This window comes from Eptesicus fuscus, chromosome 4 (genome assembly GCF_027574615.1).
Source record: "Eptesicus fuscus isolate TK198812 chromosome 4, DD_ASM_mEF_20220401, whole genome shotgun sequence".
Taxonomy (NCBI): Eukaryota; Metazoa; Chordata; class Mammalia; order Chiroptera; family Vespertilionidae; genus Eptesicus; species Eptesicus fuscus.
Genome location: NC_072476.1, coordinates 100,149,719 through 100,165,545, shown reverse-complemented (window position 1 = coordinate 100,165,545; position 15,827 = coordinate 100,149,719). Strand labels below are relative to the sequence as shown.

Below are 15,827 nucleotides of genomic sequence, written 5' to 3'. Positions count from 1 at the left end.
TGGAGCTCATGAATGTGTCTGGACCAGTAAGGCAATTGTTGAAGAACCCATTACAGCACCTAGCCTTGGACACCTGGCGATTGAAGCTGGAGCTATTGCTACAAATGCTTGGATGCTCTTTATCTTCAACAGGACCCAGGGACCAATGTCAATGAGTTTCTCAGGAGCTGTGGGGCTGGGAGTTATGGAAACGGAGAAGGCAGTGCTTATGTAATTCTGTTTCTTCTACCTGTAGCTCTGATGCCAGAGGCCCCTGACTGAATTAGCTCATCCCAGCCTGGCACAATGCTCTCAGAGCATCACCGACAGCAGAGACATCCTGGTCTTCCAAGGGGTTGCATGCAGAGACTCAAAATCATAAAGGGAACAGGAAGTTGTTGCCAGGAGGACTTTTTAACACATGCATGAATTTCCCTCTGCACAACTCAAACCAGGGAATATGTCCTATTGTTACTTTTGAAAAAGTTAAACCAGCTATTCGGTAATTGACAGTAACGTCTATACCACAATGAACTACCTCTGTGAACTTTACTATCTCATTCTATGACAAGGACGAAGTGGAAACATTGTGTTTGAGGCTACATATTTATCTCTCTCTGTAGGAACTGAAGCATTCCTGGGAGGGAATCCAGAAATGTAGAGTCCTATAGTAAACAGCCCAACAGGTCCAGCATGCAGGCAATTTGTAGAACAATTCATATGGAAATTTGTCTACTGCTATATTCTGGAAATTAGCTTTTCAGACACAAAAATAGGCATAAACAAAATAATCTTTTGGTTGTTTTTAAATTTGGGAAAGGAAACTGTGACTTTAGACTTTGAGCTGAATTAAACTATGTAGAGTGAAGGGGAGCAAGTTTTAAAGGAAGATGGCAGCCAATTTCTTTTGTTATTTAATTTTTTATTTTTTTTTCCAAGAACAGTTAACATTTACTAGGCACCTATTGGCCTCAGTCACTTGCATCTAAAGAGCAAAGCTAATTTACCCACAGCCCGTGTTCTTTTAAATGGTTAGCCTTATTTCTTAGCTCTGTTAACCACTATTCTAACATTTGCTTCAAGTTCAATTTTAATAATCTAATCCATCATTGTCTACTGCTCCCTGTGACATGAACAAAAAGAGTCTGGGGAGGAATAAGGTGAGCAGTTTACATTTTCTGTGGATACTTCAAGTAATTGGCCCCCAAATGAAATTATTGAGTTGGCCATGGTTTATCGTGTTCTAAGGGCATAAAACATGGAGGGAAATGGACCTGTAGAAAGAGTTGGCATTGGAGAATGTGTGAATGTGTGAAAATCCTATAACTTCACTTCAACCGGCCTAATATCCTGAGTCACTAGATGGTCAGAAGAATAGATAGAGTACGAAAGGAACAAACGGATGTACATTTATACTGAAAACCAGAAACAGTTTGTACAAGATGAACAGCAAATGAAATCGCTTCTGTCAAAATAGAACCTCACACAGGTCATTTTTGTACATACATGGACATACACACACCCCACACACGCACAGACACACGAGCAAGAATGTGTATTTTGTAAGATAGGTCCTTGGAAATAGACATTCTTAGCAAGTATGGATGACAGATCAATTGTAATTTATTTTCTTTTAACACTGTATCATCATAAAGAAAACTGGTATAAATGAAAAAGTCTATTTCAAATATCTACATCTAAAATTTTAGGCAGTGAAAAAGCACTTTGTTGACAAGGAGTGTGGAATGATGTGTGTTAATTGTCAGAAACTGCTGAATGCCTTGCTTAGTTGCCACAAACAAGTTCACATATCAGAACGAACAATACTGCTAAATATTCCTTTTTTCTCCATTTTTTTTTCTTTGTTAAAACATACCGAGAGAAAGAAAAGAAAAGAAAACTGGAAATCCATACATCTTTCAAACGTTTGAGATTGAAGCAATATTTAGAACCATAGATGAGGAAACACTGCGGCATCGGTGTAATATACACAACGCGCTTCTCTTCTTTAATCTGTAATGTACATCAAATACTTTACAACAATGCATTAACAAAAGGCAAGAAACATCTTGCTGTACAGAGGGACCCCAATGCAACCGGAAGCCTAGAATCACAACGGATGGAGAGAGGAAACAAAGCGTGAGAAGCCGTCCTTCGAGAGTGTGTGACCCGTGCTGCCTGCCTCTGTGCTTATAACCTCCGCGCCCCACCGCCCCGACGGGACGGCCGGGACCGCCGCCTGTGCTGTCTGCAGCCACATTCAATACCCTTTCATACCCTACAGCTCAAACTAGAACGGTGTCGCACCAGGTCGTCACCTTTAGGATCGCTTTAGCTTTCTATTGACGTCCACGTTAACTTTCGATTCGTTTTAGCTTTCTAAGATAGCTCTTCGTATTTCCTTACTGGTTATCACAGCCTTCCTACGGAACAGGCTTTAGCAAACTAAATTTGCAGGGGGAAACTTAAAAGAAGCAATGTCTCGTGGTATGCATGCACATGCACTGTTCCCGGAGCGCCTCGTGCCGCCCGCCTCACACCCAGGAGTCGGGGGAGGCGGGGTAGTGGCTCGTTTCATAGTTCAGTTCACTGTAGGGACGGGCAGCTGAGTAGAAGTCGACATAGTTGCCGGTGGACTTGAGTCCCAGGTGCATGGTGTACTCGCTGGCGGGAGGGCGATGGTGGACCTGGTCCTCGAAGAAGGACTCGTCGTAGTTTCGCGTGGAATTCTGAAACGGCTGGTAGGTCTCGTAATCTTTCCTGCTGGGCTCCTGTGGGACTGGCTGTGCGGAAACCTGCCCGGAAAACAAGACCCACCTGGGTTAGTTCGTTTCCCCTGGATCCAACCTCCTCCTGGATCAAGGCACTCCATGCTCCTCAAGGTCAAGGCTGGGAACGTCACCCAGGCAGTAACCAGCATGGCATGTCCCCTAAAACCGCCAACTATTGATGGCCCTTCTCTAAAAATATTGGTTACAGGGTCCACATGCTACCATTCTAGAGCATGAGTTTGAAAAATTATTATTGTGGTGAAATATGCATAACGTAAAATTGACCATTTTAACCATATTTAATTGCACTCGGATGTCGAGTGTGACTCGACACGGTTAGTATCGGTAGCAGCTCTTTTTATACTCTTTGAATGTATCAATAATTTGAAATATAAAAAAATCCAAATAAGTAAGTTTGTATGAAAAGAAACTCCAGTTTTTTATTCTACTGCTGCGCTTTGTAAAATCTGGGGTATTTAAAAAATTAAATCCCGAGTAGAATAAAGGAATCGAGAAAAAAGCAAGCGAGTGCAAAGGGTTAAGTGTATACTTCAGTGGTATTAAGTACATTCACAGTGTTGTGCAACCATCACCACCATCCATTCCCCAGACTTCCATCATCCCAAACAGGAACTCTATCCCCATTAAGCATAACTCCCCACTCCCCACTCCCCACTCCCCCAATCCGTGGCAACCATCATTCTACTTTCTGTGTCTAGGAATTTGAACATCCTAGGTGTCTCATAAAAGTGGAGTCATGTAATATTTGTCTTTGTGTCTGGCTTCTTTCACTTAGCATGATATCCTTAAAGTTCATCCATGCTGTAGCATGTGAAGGGATTTCCATTTTTTTAAAAGGCTGAGTGATATTCCAGGTATGGAGATACTACCTTTGTTTATCCATTCATCTGTTGATGGATGATTGGGTTGTTTCCATCTTTGGACTATTATCAAAATGCTGCAATGAACATGTATACCAGTATCTGTCGGAGTCCTTTCTTTAAGTTTTTTTTTTTTTTTTTTGGTACCTAGAAGTGGAGTTGCTAGATCTTGTAGTGATTCTGCTTAATTTTTTTGAGAAATCACCAAACTGCCACAGCTACACCATTTTACTAGATAAGCTTTATAAATTACAGAGGTATACATGAGATGCTATAGAACACAGTAGTTGATTTTTATCCTCCCTGCATTTTCTCTATTATTCCTAGGAGCTGCAATCCCAGACAAAGAGTCTTTGTTTAGTGGGGAGGAATCTTCAGAATTGCCAGTTCAATGCTCCCCTTGAACTCTGAGGTTACTGTCTGATTTAGGGAACCTTGAAGGATAAAGGGATCACAGGAGACTTTGAGATATGTGAAGTCAAGAATTAGTTCCCTCTGCTTGGCATGTTCATAGGTTGATCATCAGCATTTGTATGCGAGGGGCCTAGCTATCTCCTTCCTTGCTGGGGTCCCTTTCTAAGACAACGCCCTTGAAGTGAGCAGAACCTCCCAAGGCGTGGGGTGAGGGCCAGACCCACGGCCAGGGCACACAGGCATGCACCAAGCTCTGTTCACATGCAATAATCGGGGAGGAGGTCTGCTGTGAATGATAAAGAAACAGTTTGATCATTTTCAAGCCAATTCAGTAATTCCCTATTCATTTAACTAAGGTTTAGCATGGTAACATCCTCTAGAAATTGGTCTTAGTTAATAGATAATGATTTGCAATTAGCACGTTGTGTGTAAATGAATGCTTCTAATGGCCTTCACATAATTCTTCTCTCAAGTACACAAAACTCCCTCCTCTATGTAATTGATTTATTCTAGTAATCAACCTGTTCTTCAAAGGGGTGAACTTCATCACAGCTGCCATCCAGGACCTGCCACACTTCTAGTGAGGGGTGGTTGAATGAGATTTCTGTCCACCTGTGAAGGTCCACAGGCGTAGAGATTTGTGAATCTAAGAGTCTGGTCATGAGAGGACATTGGAAATGAATCTGCAACATATATGATTAAATGCTGCTGAGACCAGGTCTACCAAATGACTTGGACAAGCTCTTCTTTGAAGAGCTGTGAGGTGATGTTGAGCTTCTCCACTCCGACACAGTGCTGCTATCCAAGCATAGAGCATTCAAAGGGTTAGCGTTGGGAGGTTTGGAAAAATTATACAGGGAGGGAACTAGAATTTACTGTGTTGCTTGTTGCTATTTCAGTGGGCACTATATTCAATATTTAACAGAATCTTCTTTGTTTAATCTTCAAATAGTCATACACATGTATGTATACAGTATATGTATGTTTATGTCTTTCTATATCTATCTCCTCCCCTCCTCCCTTCTTCTCTCTCGTGCTCTCTCTCAATTTTCCTCCCTTTCCCTTTCCCTCCCTCAATTCTTTCCTCCCTTCCTTCCTTCCTTCCTTCCTTTCCTTCCTTCCTTCCTTCCTTCCATCTATCTGTGTATATCTAAAAGGCTCACATTAGAGCACCATTGGCACAAAGCAGGGAAAATGGAATAAGAAGGCAAGAGAACTATGTTGGCTTCTTTACCTCTTCCTAGATGGGTGACCAAAGGCAAACCTTACTGACCTGGAATGTCAATTTCCTCATTTCTGGGGACAATATTTTATGTCCTTCCCACCTGGCAACGAGATGGAGGAAACCAACTAGGAACTCAAGAGGCTGTTTTGTTGTCATCAGTAATAATTTGAATCAAAACACCAAATCCCTTGGTTTCTAGTTTATGAACAAAAATTCTGTTGCTATTTGGATATAGCAGTTAAGTCTGCTAGTTTTCTTTATAAAGATGGAATGGACTGCTAAAAGCTCAGTAGAATTTTTGAAGTGTTTCAGTAGATAACTCTTAAAATTATGTCCATAACCTGTTGACTCCAAACATAAAAACCAAGGATCACAAACCTTATTTCACACTAATGGATATTTCTTCTAGGAGCTTTGAATTCCCTGAAAATGAGACTGGAGTCCTAGGTAGTCACAAGGGGAGTGTCATAGCTGAACAGCAACCTGGCTCCTTTTCCTCTGAGTCAGGGAAAGTCAGTTGTTGCCCAGGCCCCGACTTCATCGGGCCATGCATTGATTGCTGTTGCCTCATTCTCACCTCTCATTGTTTTTTACCTTATTCTAGAGATATACCTAAAACCAGTTTCCATTAGGGAATCATTTCTTCTGTGAGATGAGTCACTGCCCAGCCACCTCTGTGAAGCTCATGAGGCCTAGTTGGTGCCTACAACACCCAGGAGACTAGACTGCTCAGCAGAGGACAAGCTTTGACATTGAAACTGAATGAACCCAGAGCGTCTCTCCTGTTTAAATGGTTCAAGATGGCTTTTTACCAGTTGAGAGGTTGTGAGGTCACTCTTGGCTCAGGAAACTTCCCCAAACAAAAGCATTCCATCTGGAGTGGCCAGCCATGCCCACGTGGCCAGAGAAACCAAATCATGGATGATGTCTACAGGTGTTCTCTAGACCCACCCAATTGGAAGAGAACCAGGTTGTCTCCTCTTTCAAAAGGTTAGGATGGTCAAACTTAATTTAGTTCCCAAGTGGGAACTGCAGGTGCAGCCAAAGTTTATTTCAATAGCAGTCTGAAATAAAACACTTCATTCTTTTCTCAAGTTCATTGGCATGTCACAATGATTTCCTTGAAAAATTTTAAGGAAAAAGCCCCACTGTCTTTGACTGACATTTTATGTTTCTTGATATTAGAATGGTGTTACAGTCTAATTGCCAGCTTCCCTTTGCTGAACTGCTCAGGGAATAATGATGGCACTAAACTATGGCCACAGGACTCAGCTCTGCTGGTGGCCTGCTGACAACATCTCCCCAGGGCTGACAAGTGATGCAGGGTTTGGTATCCATCCCTGCTGGGTTTCAGCAGCATTCACCTGAGATGTTGTGGCCTTGACATTCACACTGAGGCTGAGTTGAGTACATTCTGGGGCACTCTGGGGAAAAGGCTACAGTAGGCTGTGCTCTCTCTTATAGTAGAGATGCCAACTTAGCACATTAATTCTAATTTGCTTAAGTGCTCAGAAGAGGCTTAGGTGAAAAGAATGTGCCCCTAGAACTATTATGGACTGTCCTCTAAAGCTAGATTGCAGGCAGTCCTTTGGAGCCTCATGCAGCCACACTGAAAGATGCCAAGGGCCTCAGGGCCACACGAGGGTGTTTCTTCACTGCCAACAACAGCAGAATTCCAAAAGAAAATGGCTTGTGTAGAATAAGTGGATTCTGGGGACTGGCTTCTCTTGATCTACCTAAAGTAAAAACTAACCTTCCACTCTTGGATGCAAATCAGGGTCCTATCACATCCTACAAGCATCTTTAAAAGCTGAGGACAGTTTGCTCACTATACCTGATATTTGCTAAAAGAAAAAGGGTTGATTTCCATAAACAGAATTGGCATTTCCAATATATTTTGTTTCTGTTTTCCTCCATGTGTGGGCAAGCATGTTGACATGTAAATAGTTGGAGCAAACTCCTGGTGACCTCTCCTCTAGAGCTCATACCCTGACTTATTTATTCAGTTTATTCATTGGCTTTTTTTTTGCTTTTAGCAAAGGCTAGAACTGAGGGAGGTCAAGTAGATATTAGCCATGTGTCAGGCAGGCTGGAGGGTCCAGGCATTCACTGGGGGGTTGCAAACAACACCAGATGTTTCAGGAGTGGCTGTGCATGAACTGAAAAATTGAGGGCAAAAGGATAACACCTGTACCCACTCTCATTTCTCCTGTTGATGGTTGATTAGAGCAAAAAATAATTTCAGGTCTAGGAGATACTTTTCATGTCCTCCTTCTTCTTCATTGGAAATGGTCCGGCACAGGACATTCTACCTGCTAGAAGGGGTCCCTTCCCTTTTCAGAGATGCTGCCCTGCTGGGTGTTGAGAAATGTCTACAAACAACCCATTGGCCTCACATGTTGGCTTCCATCTGGATACTGTGATCAAGCAAACAGGCTTCAGGTTTATCCTTTCAGTCCAACTTTCCTGATGCCTGAGAGGAATCTAGCACATCAGCAAGAAGCCAGTTCTCACAACAGATATTAGTATCCAACAGTTACAAGCATGTCATTCATTCCGTAATGAACACCAAAAAGGGAGAAAAGCATGAAGTTGTCCATCAATGAAGAACCACAGGCTGTGCCTTTCGGCTTTTATAGTCCCCACAGAAGCCTGGAGAAAAGGGGCCTTGATGAATGTTTGTAGAATAAAACACATACAAACTTAGATCAGTTATTTAAGTATTGACCATCCCAGAGCTCCTTAACCCTGAATGGACACAAAATCACCTGGACATCTAGATGAAATGTGAGTCTGATGCAGACAAACCCTTGGTTGGGGTAAGGGTCAGAGAAGAATCTCTGCCTTTCTCACAAGCCCCCAGTGATGTTGGGACTGCTTGTTCTTCAACTGGACTTGGAGTTGCAAGGCACATTAAAATGCATCCTATTTAGTTGTTCCTATTGAAGTTGATGTGTCTATCTCATTAGTAACGATCACTCATAATGAATGCTTTCTTCTGAATGAGAGTTGGCTGGGTTATAGGAGTTACTTAATTCCTGTCTAGTAATTAGACAATTTGTCTAGTAACCGGCATCTGATGCTCATATAATTGGGGCTTGCCTTATTTATTTTAGTTTTGCATCATAGTAGGAAACTTGCTTTCTGTCATGAAATAAAGTGTGTGGTTGTGGTGAAATCTAAGACTCTTTCCAAATGTGGGGCTGTTCTAATGACTGCCACCACCCGCATAGAGGCTGGGTGACGCCAGCGGGAAGAGCAGCAGGGAACAGTGCTTTCTTTTCATTGTTGTTCTTTATGCCTGTGAGAAAGAAGTTAATGTATTTTACAATTCCAGGACAGTTGACATGAGTCGAAGGGGAAAATGAATACTACAAACGTTCTGTGTCTCCTTTACCTGGTTATGTTTGATGTCTTCAGTGGGCGCACCATATGAATTCCTATACAAAGTTGAAATTCCAGTATTTTGAGCTGAAAGCAAAGGGAAAAAAATGTATTAGCAAAGAGAGCAAGATTTCAAATGGAGGACTAATGGTTATCGAGGCAAGTTCTTGCCCTAACATGCTTGGTTTCTCCTGGACCATTCCAAGTGGAAGAAATTCTTTGGCCTCGAACACCTCACTTTGCATACAGATATTAAGAAAGCAGCACAGCTCTTCTATAAAATCCCCATAGCATGGCAGCCTCCTGCAGTAATGTTCAGATAGTAGACAGGGTCAGGGCAGGTGCGACAGACAGATGGTCATTTTGAAAGTTTTATGGCCTTCCTTCCTGGTGAAAACGGGCGGATAATAAAAGCTTGTCACTTGCACTGAAGCATGCCGGAATCTGTACCAGCAGCTTCGTATTTAGCAGCAGAATGTCAAGAATGAAATTTCTAATTTGAGCTCATAGAAATGCTTGGGCATCATTCAGACTGTTCGTTCTCAAAGGCTGGAAGGACAGGTGGGAAGCACCACCTGCGGGTGCCCTGTGCGTCTGGGTGGCCGTGGCTCAGGAATCCTGTTAGCCACATATAGGAGCCCCCTCTGTTTGGTGAGAAGCCCAAGGTCTAATTGAAAGAAAGGAAAGTCTCTTCCAGTTGGCAGCTCCCAAAGGCCTGGGTAGGGTGCTCATTTGCCCACTTCTTCACCTGGAAGCCTTGAAGCTCGTGCCACAAGCCCAGAGGAAAGGCCCCGGGCACTGCTCCCTTCATAGCAACTATAAAGTCAGGATTAAATAAAGATTTTGAAAAGCTTTTTCTTTTCTAGAGTGTTATTGAGTATAAAACACTCTAGAAATAAAGAAGGGCTTATCTTTTGCTTCTATTATCTATGGGATAATGAGATAAGATGACACACCATCCTTCTGTCATAGAGACAGGCCACTCTAGACACAAAGTCAGTGTAAGCTACTATTTCACCCCTGATTATTACTACAAGCATATAATAGCTGTGCAATAAAACTCCTCTTCTGAAATTTTACTGGAGGAGTGACAGCTGAGAGCCTATTTTCAATTTGAAACACCACTCAGATAAGACTCTGGTTGAATACACATCACTCCGGTCTCTGTATTGCTGTGAAAACCATCATCCCTCGCCTGGACCACGGCTACAGAATCCTCCCTGAAGGCCCAGTTTCCATTCCCAAACCTGCTCCTCTGTCCATCCTGTTCCCAAGCTGAGTAATAATCTTGTTAGACAAACTGGATTATGGTAAAAGCCAAACTCCTTTTTATGGTCTATGAGGCTTTGAATGATCTGGCCTCTGCCTAACTTTCTGAAGTGCCTCCCACTCTTCCCTTGTGTGCTGAGCCCTAGCTATGCTGGTCAAACCTGCCAAGTTTGTTTTGCTTTAGGGATGTTGTACTTGCTGATCCTCCTCCCTTGATATTGCTTGCACACTCTGGACTGCCTCATCTTGCTGCTGGTTAGATTTGGGCACAAATGTCTCCTCCTTGACCTTGTCAGTTAAAGTAGTTCTCTATCTCATTACCCTGTTTATTTTCTCCCTCATGCTCAACAACCATGTGCCATTACCTCATTGGTGAGCTTGCTCTATTGTTTACCTTGTGTACTACCTGCCTTCCTTTATGGGAGCACAAGCTCTATGAGCTGACACCTTTGCAGGTATCCCCAGCATCTGGGACAGTGCCTGGCCTTGGTGATGCTCACAGAATGAGTGCTTTATTTGCTGAATGAATGAATGAATGCATAAACCAAAGAAAACCTGCTTTCTGAGGCATAATTTGCTGATAGGAGTTATCACTTCAAGAATAAGGTGAAAAAATGTTTTCTATTAGAATTAAATGTAATTTTATTTGGTAGACAATGCCCTATGATAGCCTTAGCCTCCCTCCCTGTCGTGTTTGTGGCTTCTGAGCTAAAGCTGTCTCTACTGGAAGTCCTTTCCTCCCACTCTTTGGCCACTTCACCTGTTTAGAGGAGAGTGTATAGCTGAGATTGAACTTGTGGCCTTTGCAGACACATGAAGCAGATGTCTTCGTGAATGCTTCGCCCTTGTATATGGAGCTCAGAGTGGACTCATAGGAAAATGCCTTCCCTTTTCTTTATAAGCCTCAATTTCCAACTGAGTCAACATAATAAAGATTAGGATGGCTGCAAAAGGCATAAGAGAGACACTGACAAAAACAGAATAGACCATTTGATGTAAAGGCATTTGGAAGCTTAGAAGGGAGGGCAAAATCCCCTGGTGAATATTCAGGTCAGGCTGTGTAGCTGCCAGGACCGCACAGCCCTCCTGTGATGCGTGCTTCTGAACACATAATGTTTCCAGGGATCATGACCACCAGGAAAAGCTATCAGTCCTGCAAGCCTGAATGAACAGCTGACTTTGGCTTTCTGAAGGCTCCTCAGTGGCAAAGAAACACTAAAGACAGACACATTTTAAGAGACTCCATCTAGGTGGAAAATGAATCCAGAAAAGGTGGGTGGAGGGAAGCCTGGAATAAAATCCTAAGTGGATCTGTATTTCTAGGACCTAATATATAAGACTAGAGGCCCGGTGCATGAAATTCATGTACGGGGACGGGGGGTTGTCCCTCAGCCCAGCCTGCACCCTCTCCAATCTGGGACATCCCTCTCACAATCCAGGACTGCTGGCTCCCAACTGCTCGCCTGCCTGCCTTCCTGATTGCCCCTAACCGCTTCTGCCTGCCAGCCTGATCACCCCCTAACCACTCCCATGCCAGCCTGATTGCACCTAACTTCCCTCCTCTGCCGACCTGGTCACCTGCCAGCCTGTTTGCCCCCAACTTCCCTCCTCTGCCGACCTGGTCACCCCTAACTGCCCTCCCCTGCTGGCCATCTTGTGGTGGCCATCTTGTGTCCACATGAGGGCAAGATCTTTGACCACATGGGTGCAGCCATATTATGTGTTGGAGTGATGGTCAATCTGCATATTACTCTTTTATTAGATAGGATTATAACCCAGGCAAGAAACTGCTTCTACTTTTTAATTTTTCCCAGGTTGCATTTTGAGGGTGAAATTTCTCATGGTTTACCACAGCAGAGGGATTATTTCATTTGGGGGAAATGGTAGGACATCCTCTGATGCCTTAGAAACAAAGAAGGGGGAAGTTTCAATGCATTGAACTGTACATGTCCCCTGGATTTATAGGTGAATGAGAAAAAGTACTGCTCTTGATGCAGAGGTCATTAGACATCTCATCTGTGAGTAAATGTTGGAATGATGGGCACTTGCTGAAGTGTTGCCGAGTGGAGGTTGGCAATTCATTCTTTCCGTTCCTATATGATTTACTGGCTCTCACCTGGCTTGGCTAGGGACTTACTCCTACCACTATAGAAAGTGGCAATTCCACCTCCAGTGTCAGCACACCATTATCTCCATCATCCTCATTACCAATGCCTCATCCATCACCATTTCCGCCATCACTACCACCATCACTGCACACCATCATCATCATCACTATCACCACCACTACTATCACTCCACACACCCATCATCATCACTTATCATCACCACCACCATTACCATTGCCACCATCATAACCATCACCACCACCATCACCACCATTATCACTGCACATCACCAACACCATCACTGCCATGATCACTGCACATCACCACCACCATCACCACCATCATCACCGCTATCACCACCACCATCACCACTGCACACCACCATTACCACCACCATAACCACCACCACCATCACTGCACACTACCATCACCACCATTGCCACCAACATCATCACCACTACCATCAACAACTGTCTTTTACATAGTACTTGTTGGCTTAAAGGGAACCTTCCAGTATAAACACATTATTCAATGAAGATCTCAATGTTCTTCTAGGCTTGCTACATGACTGACAGTGCAGTATTGACTTGTGTTTTTAATAAATTAGAGCAACGCTTTTAAGCCTCTATATGAGTTTGAAAATTTACACATATCTCAATACCGGAGTTGTCAAGATCCCTGCCATTTTCTAGTAAGACTAAAGATCAGAAACACATTAGATTTTATTTTATTTCATTATGTGTTCATGGCATGATCATGTGCCATTGGAATTATTTCAACACAAACATCCACATTTAAAAGCCTTTGAATGATTACACTGGGCAAGAAAGTTAAAGAGAAAAGTTACACTTAAATAACAATGCAGTCAATTTCACAATTTTTCTTGTAATTATAATCTCAATTTATCATCCCAGACTGCCAGTGAGGTGGTTAATCACAAAATGAATGGGTCAGGTGGATTTGGTGTCACTATTACTCTGGACTAATCAGGACAAATTAGATTCTTTGCTGAATGTGTTGACTCTAGGGACTCGGCATCTAAATTCATAACTTTCTTTGTTTATGCTCATCTATAACCAGGGTGACATTGATGGGGGAAAAGCCAGTGAACGAGAATAATAAGGTATGTCCTATGTAATGAGCTCAGTCCTCTCATTCAGGAGATGTTTCAAGGGTGAGGGGTGACATTCCCTTATAGGGTCTGTGTGTGGAGGCAGAGTGCTGACCTAGGAGTGGGGATCATGGGCAACTGTTTACTATGCTTTTCCCTATGCAGTCGTGCAGAATTACCACGGAAACATTGCCTCTGGGGTAAATACATTTACCATCATAAAAATTTTCTTAGATATTTTGGTCTGGAAGAAATCTTCATAAATCATCCAATTTGTCTGTTCTGCTCCCCTGCAGGCCAGATCTAAATAATATTAGAGAAATGCACCCCATGCTTTTAAGATTTTTCTGATAAGAGGGTCTCAGTGTGTGTTTAGGACTGTGCTCTTTGCACCCCAGTTTAATGACTGGCCCAGTCTGGCCCTGTTCCTCATGGCTGATTTTCAGGAGGGACCCATCTCTATATCCATGTGGCAAAGAAGGGTGGGACTCCTTAGTTAGAGATTCTGACGACTCTGGCAGCTCTGTTTCTAAGACATAACTCTCTCTACATCAATGCCCCCAAGTCCTTGGAGAAGGGGCAAATGGGGGCAGAGGGTAGGTGTGCGGAGAGCCTGGAGGGGATGATGAATGTGAAAGGCACACCCTGCCCCAAAGGGAGTTGTACAGAATAATAGCAGAGTTAAGTCAGGTCTGATTATTACACAGGTTGTGCAGGGCACCCTGGAGGGGTGGTGAAGGGCACCAAGTTTGGCCTCCACAGAGTCCTAGCTGATGAGAAAGGAAAGACAATGGGTATGATTGGGGTGGTGAAAGATGAGGCGCATAAAAGATCAATTCGTCCTTAGGGAAATTGTGGTCATTGCTCTAATGAATCTTCTTGGGAGTTTGGTTTCAAGGTAAGAGGAGAAAATGTCTCAACAGAAGTTCTGTGGATTTTCCTTAAATCCTCTTCCTTTGCTGCCATCCCAGCCCCTTCCTCTCCTCCTTTTCCCCCTTCTCTCCCTTCTCCCTCCTCTCCTTTTCTTATCCTCTTTTTCCTCTCTCCATTCCTAATGGCAAAACTTGATATGCCAACTAAGGAGAAACCTATGATGACTTCTCTTTCTAATGCAAGAGAAGTGAGCTGGGCAAGTGAGAGGGAAAGGGCAGGAAAGAAGGACTGAGGATAATGTGTATAGAGGTCATTTTCTCTTAGCTCTTTTCAGGAGTACGATGTTAAGGTTTTACACTTCTGGCTTAATCTCCTTATCCCCAGTTCCTGGGGGTCTTCACTATCAAACTCTCCAGTGACCTGCTAGCTGCTGAGTCCTGCTGAGCTGCCAAGCATGGCTTGAAGCCTGATGCCCCAGTCCTCTGCTCCATCCCAGATCGAGTCACCAGCTCCACGGGGGAAACGCACGAAGCTGAGCTCACCTGTCATGGTGTCTTTCCTGGAAGTGTGTTCTCCTTTAGTCCCGTGGTAAGTGGCATTGCTGCCAGTGGACTCATAGTCTGTTTTCCTTTCTTTGAGGCTGATCATTTCCCGAGGTGAAGCTGGGGCACTTGCTACATAAAGAAATCAAAAGGATGACTTTCTGAGTCTCATTCCATAGCATGGACAGTGTTTCACACAAACAGTTAAGGTCAAAACACACCTGGCTCAACATACGTCAATATATGTGCGTGGATGTGTCGATTTTCTTGTTCTTTGGCTCTTGTCTTTACCCATTCCCTTACCCCGGTGGTTGGCAAACTCATTAGTCAACAGAGCCAAATATCAACAGTACAACGATTGAAATTTCTTTTGAGAGCCAATTATTTTAAACTTAAACTATATAGGTAGGTACATTGTTATTAACTTAATTAGGGTACTCCTAAGCTGGCCTTTGCTAAAAACTGAAGGGGCCAAAGAGCCGCGGTTTGCCGACCACTGCCTTACCCTGTATCACTTGGTGCTTTATAGTTGAGGGGACACATGGCTTGAAGGCAAGTAATTAAGAACTATCTACTGGGGCCATCTTTCTTAGAGAGACATCCTGGTGGGGACATGACCTGCCCAAGAATGAGATGGATCTTAGTTTCTTTATTTCTCTTTCCTTTGCGGTCCCTCCCTCCTTTCCTTCCTTACTTCTACTTTCCTCCCTTTTTAAAATTAGACGTGTTTCAGAGGAGCTATTCCTGGTATTGAGGAATCTCTGATGAAAGTAAGCACAGTTTTACTTAACTACCAAGTCACCCAGCAACTCCCTAAAGGAAGGCAAAGGAAGCAGCTCTCCACACAGGATGGTCTGTGGGGCAAACATAGCCCGACCCGCAAAGAGCAGCCTGCTGGGGTGGGCTGGGGGCAGGGTGCGAGGACAGCTCCCTCTTCCTGATGTGGTGTCCTGCTCCAGCTCTTTGGATGAATGCCCCCAACAATCCTGCACCCACACCTTACACCTTGGACTCTCGATGCCTATTGGACCCCGGGGAGTGAGCCCCATCTTCCTCTGTGTCTCCATTTCTACAACGATGGGTTGTAACTAGAAGAGTCCCCATGATTCTTTAGCAAACTGGTCCCAGAACACAGAAAAGGCCGAACTTGGAGGTCAAGAAGCAAACAAAAAGCGGTTTAGTTTTCTTGAAAGAGGGGATGACCTGGGAGGAACTAAACAGCCCTGTCCATGCAGAGACGCGATGGAGGATGTAGAATAATACCTGTGCG

The 15,827-nt window shown here is 43.7% G+C and overlaps 1 protein-coding gene across 1 annotated transcript in view; it reads right to left on the bottom strand.

Moving 5' to 3' along the window:
• Positions 1-1,643: 1,643 nt before the first annotated feature.
• The window catches only part of CTNND2 (catenin delta 2), a 664,153-nt gene continuing 649,969 nt past the window's right edge, over positions 1,644-15,827 (bottom strand). The window contains exons 22-24 of the mRNA XM_054714357.1: positions 14,558-14,689; positions 8,668-8,741; positions 1,644-2,774 (exon numbers count right to left, since the gene is read on the bottom strand). Coding sequence (XP_054570332.1) covers positions 2,514-2,774; positions 8,668-8,741; positions 14,558-14,689 — 467 coding nt within the window. The 3' untranslated portion in view covers positions 1,644-2,513. The remainder of the gene's footprint in view (positions 2,775-8,667; positions 8,742-14,557; positions 14,690-15,827) is intronic.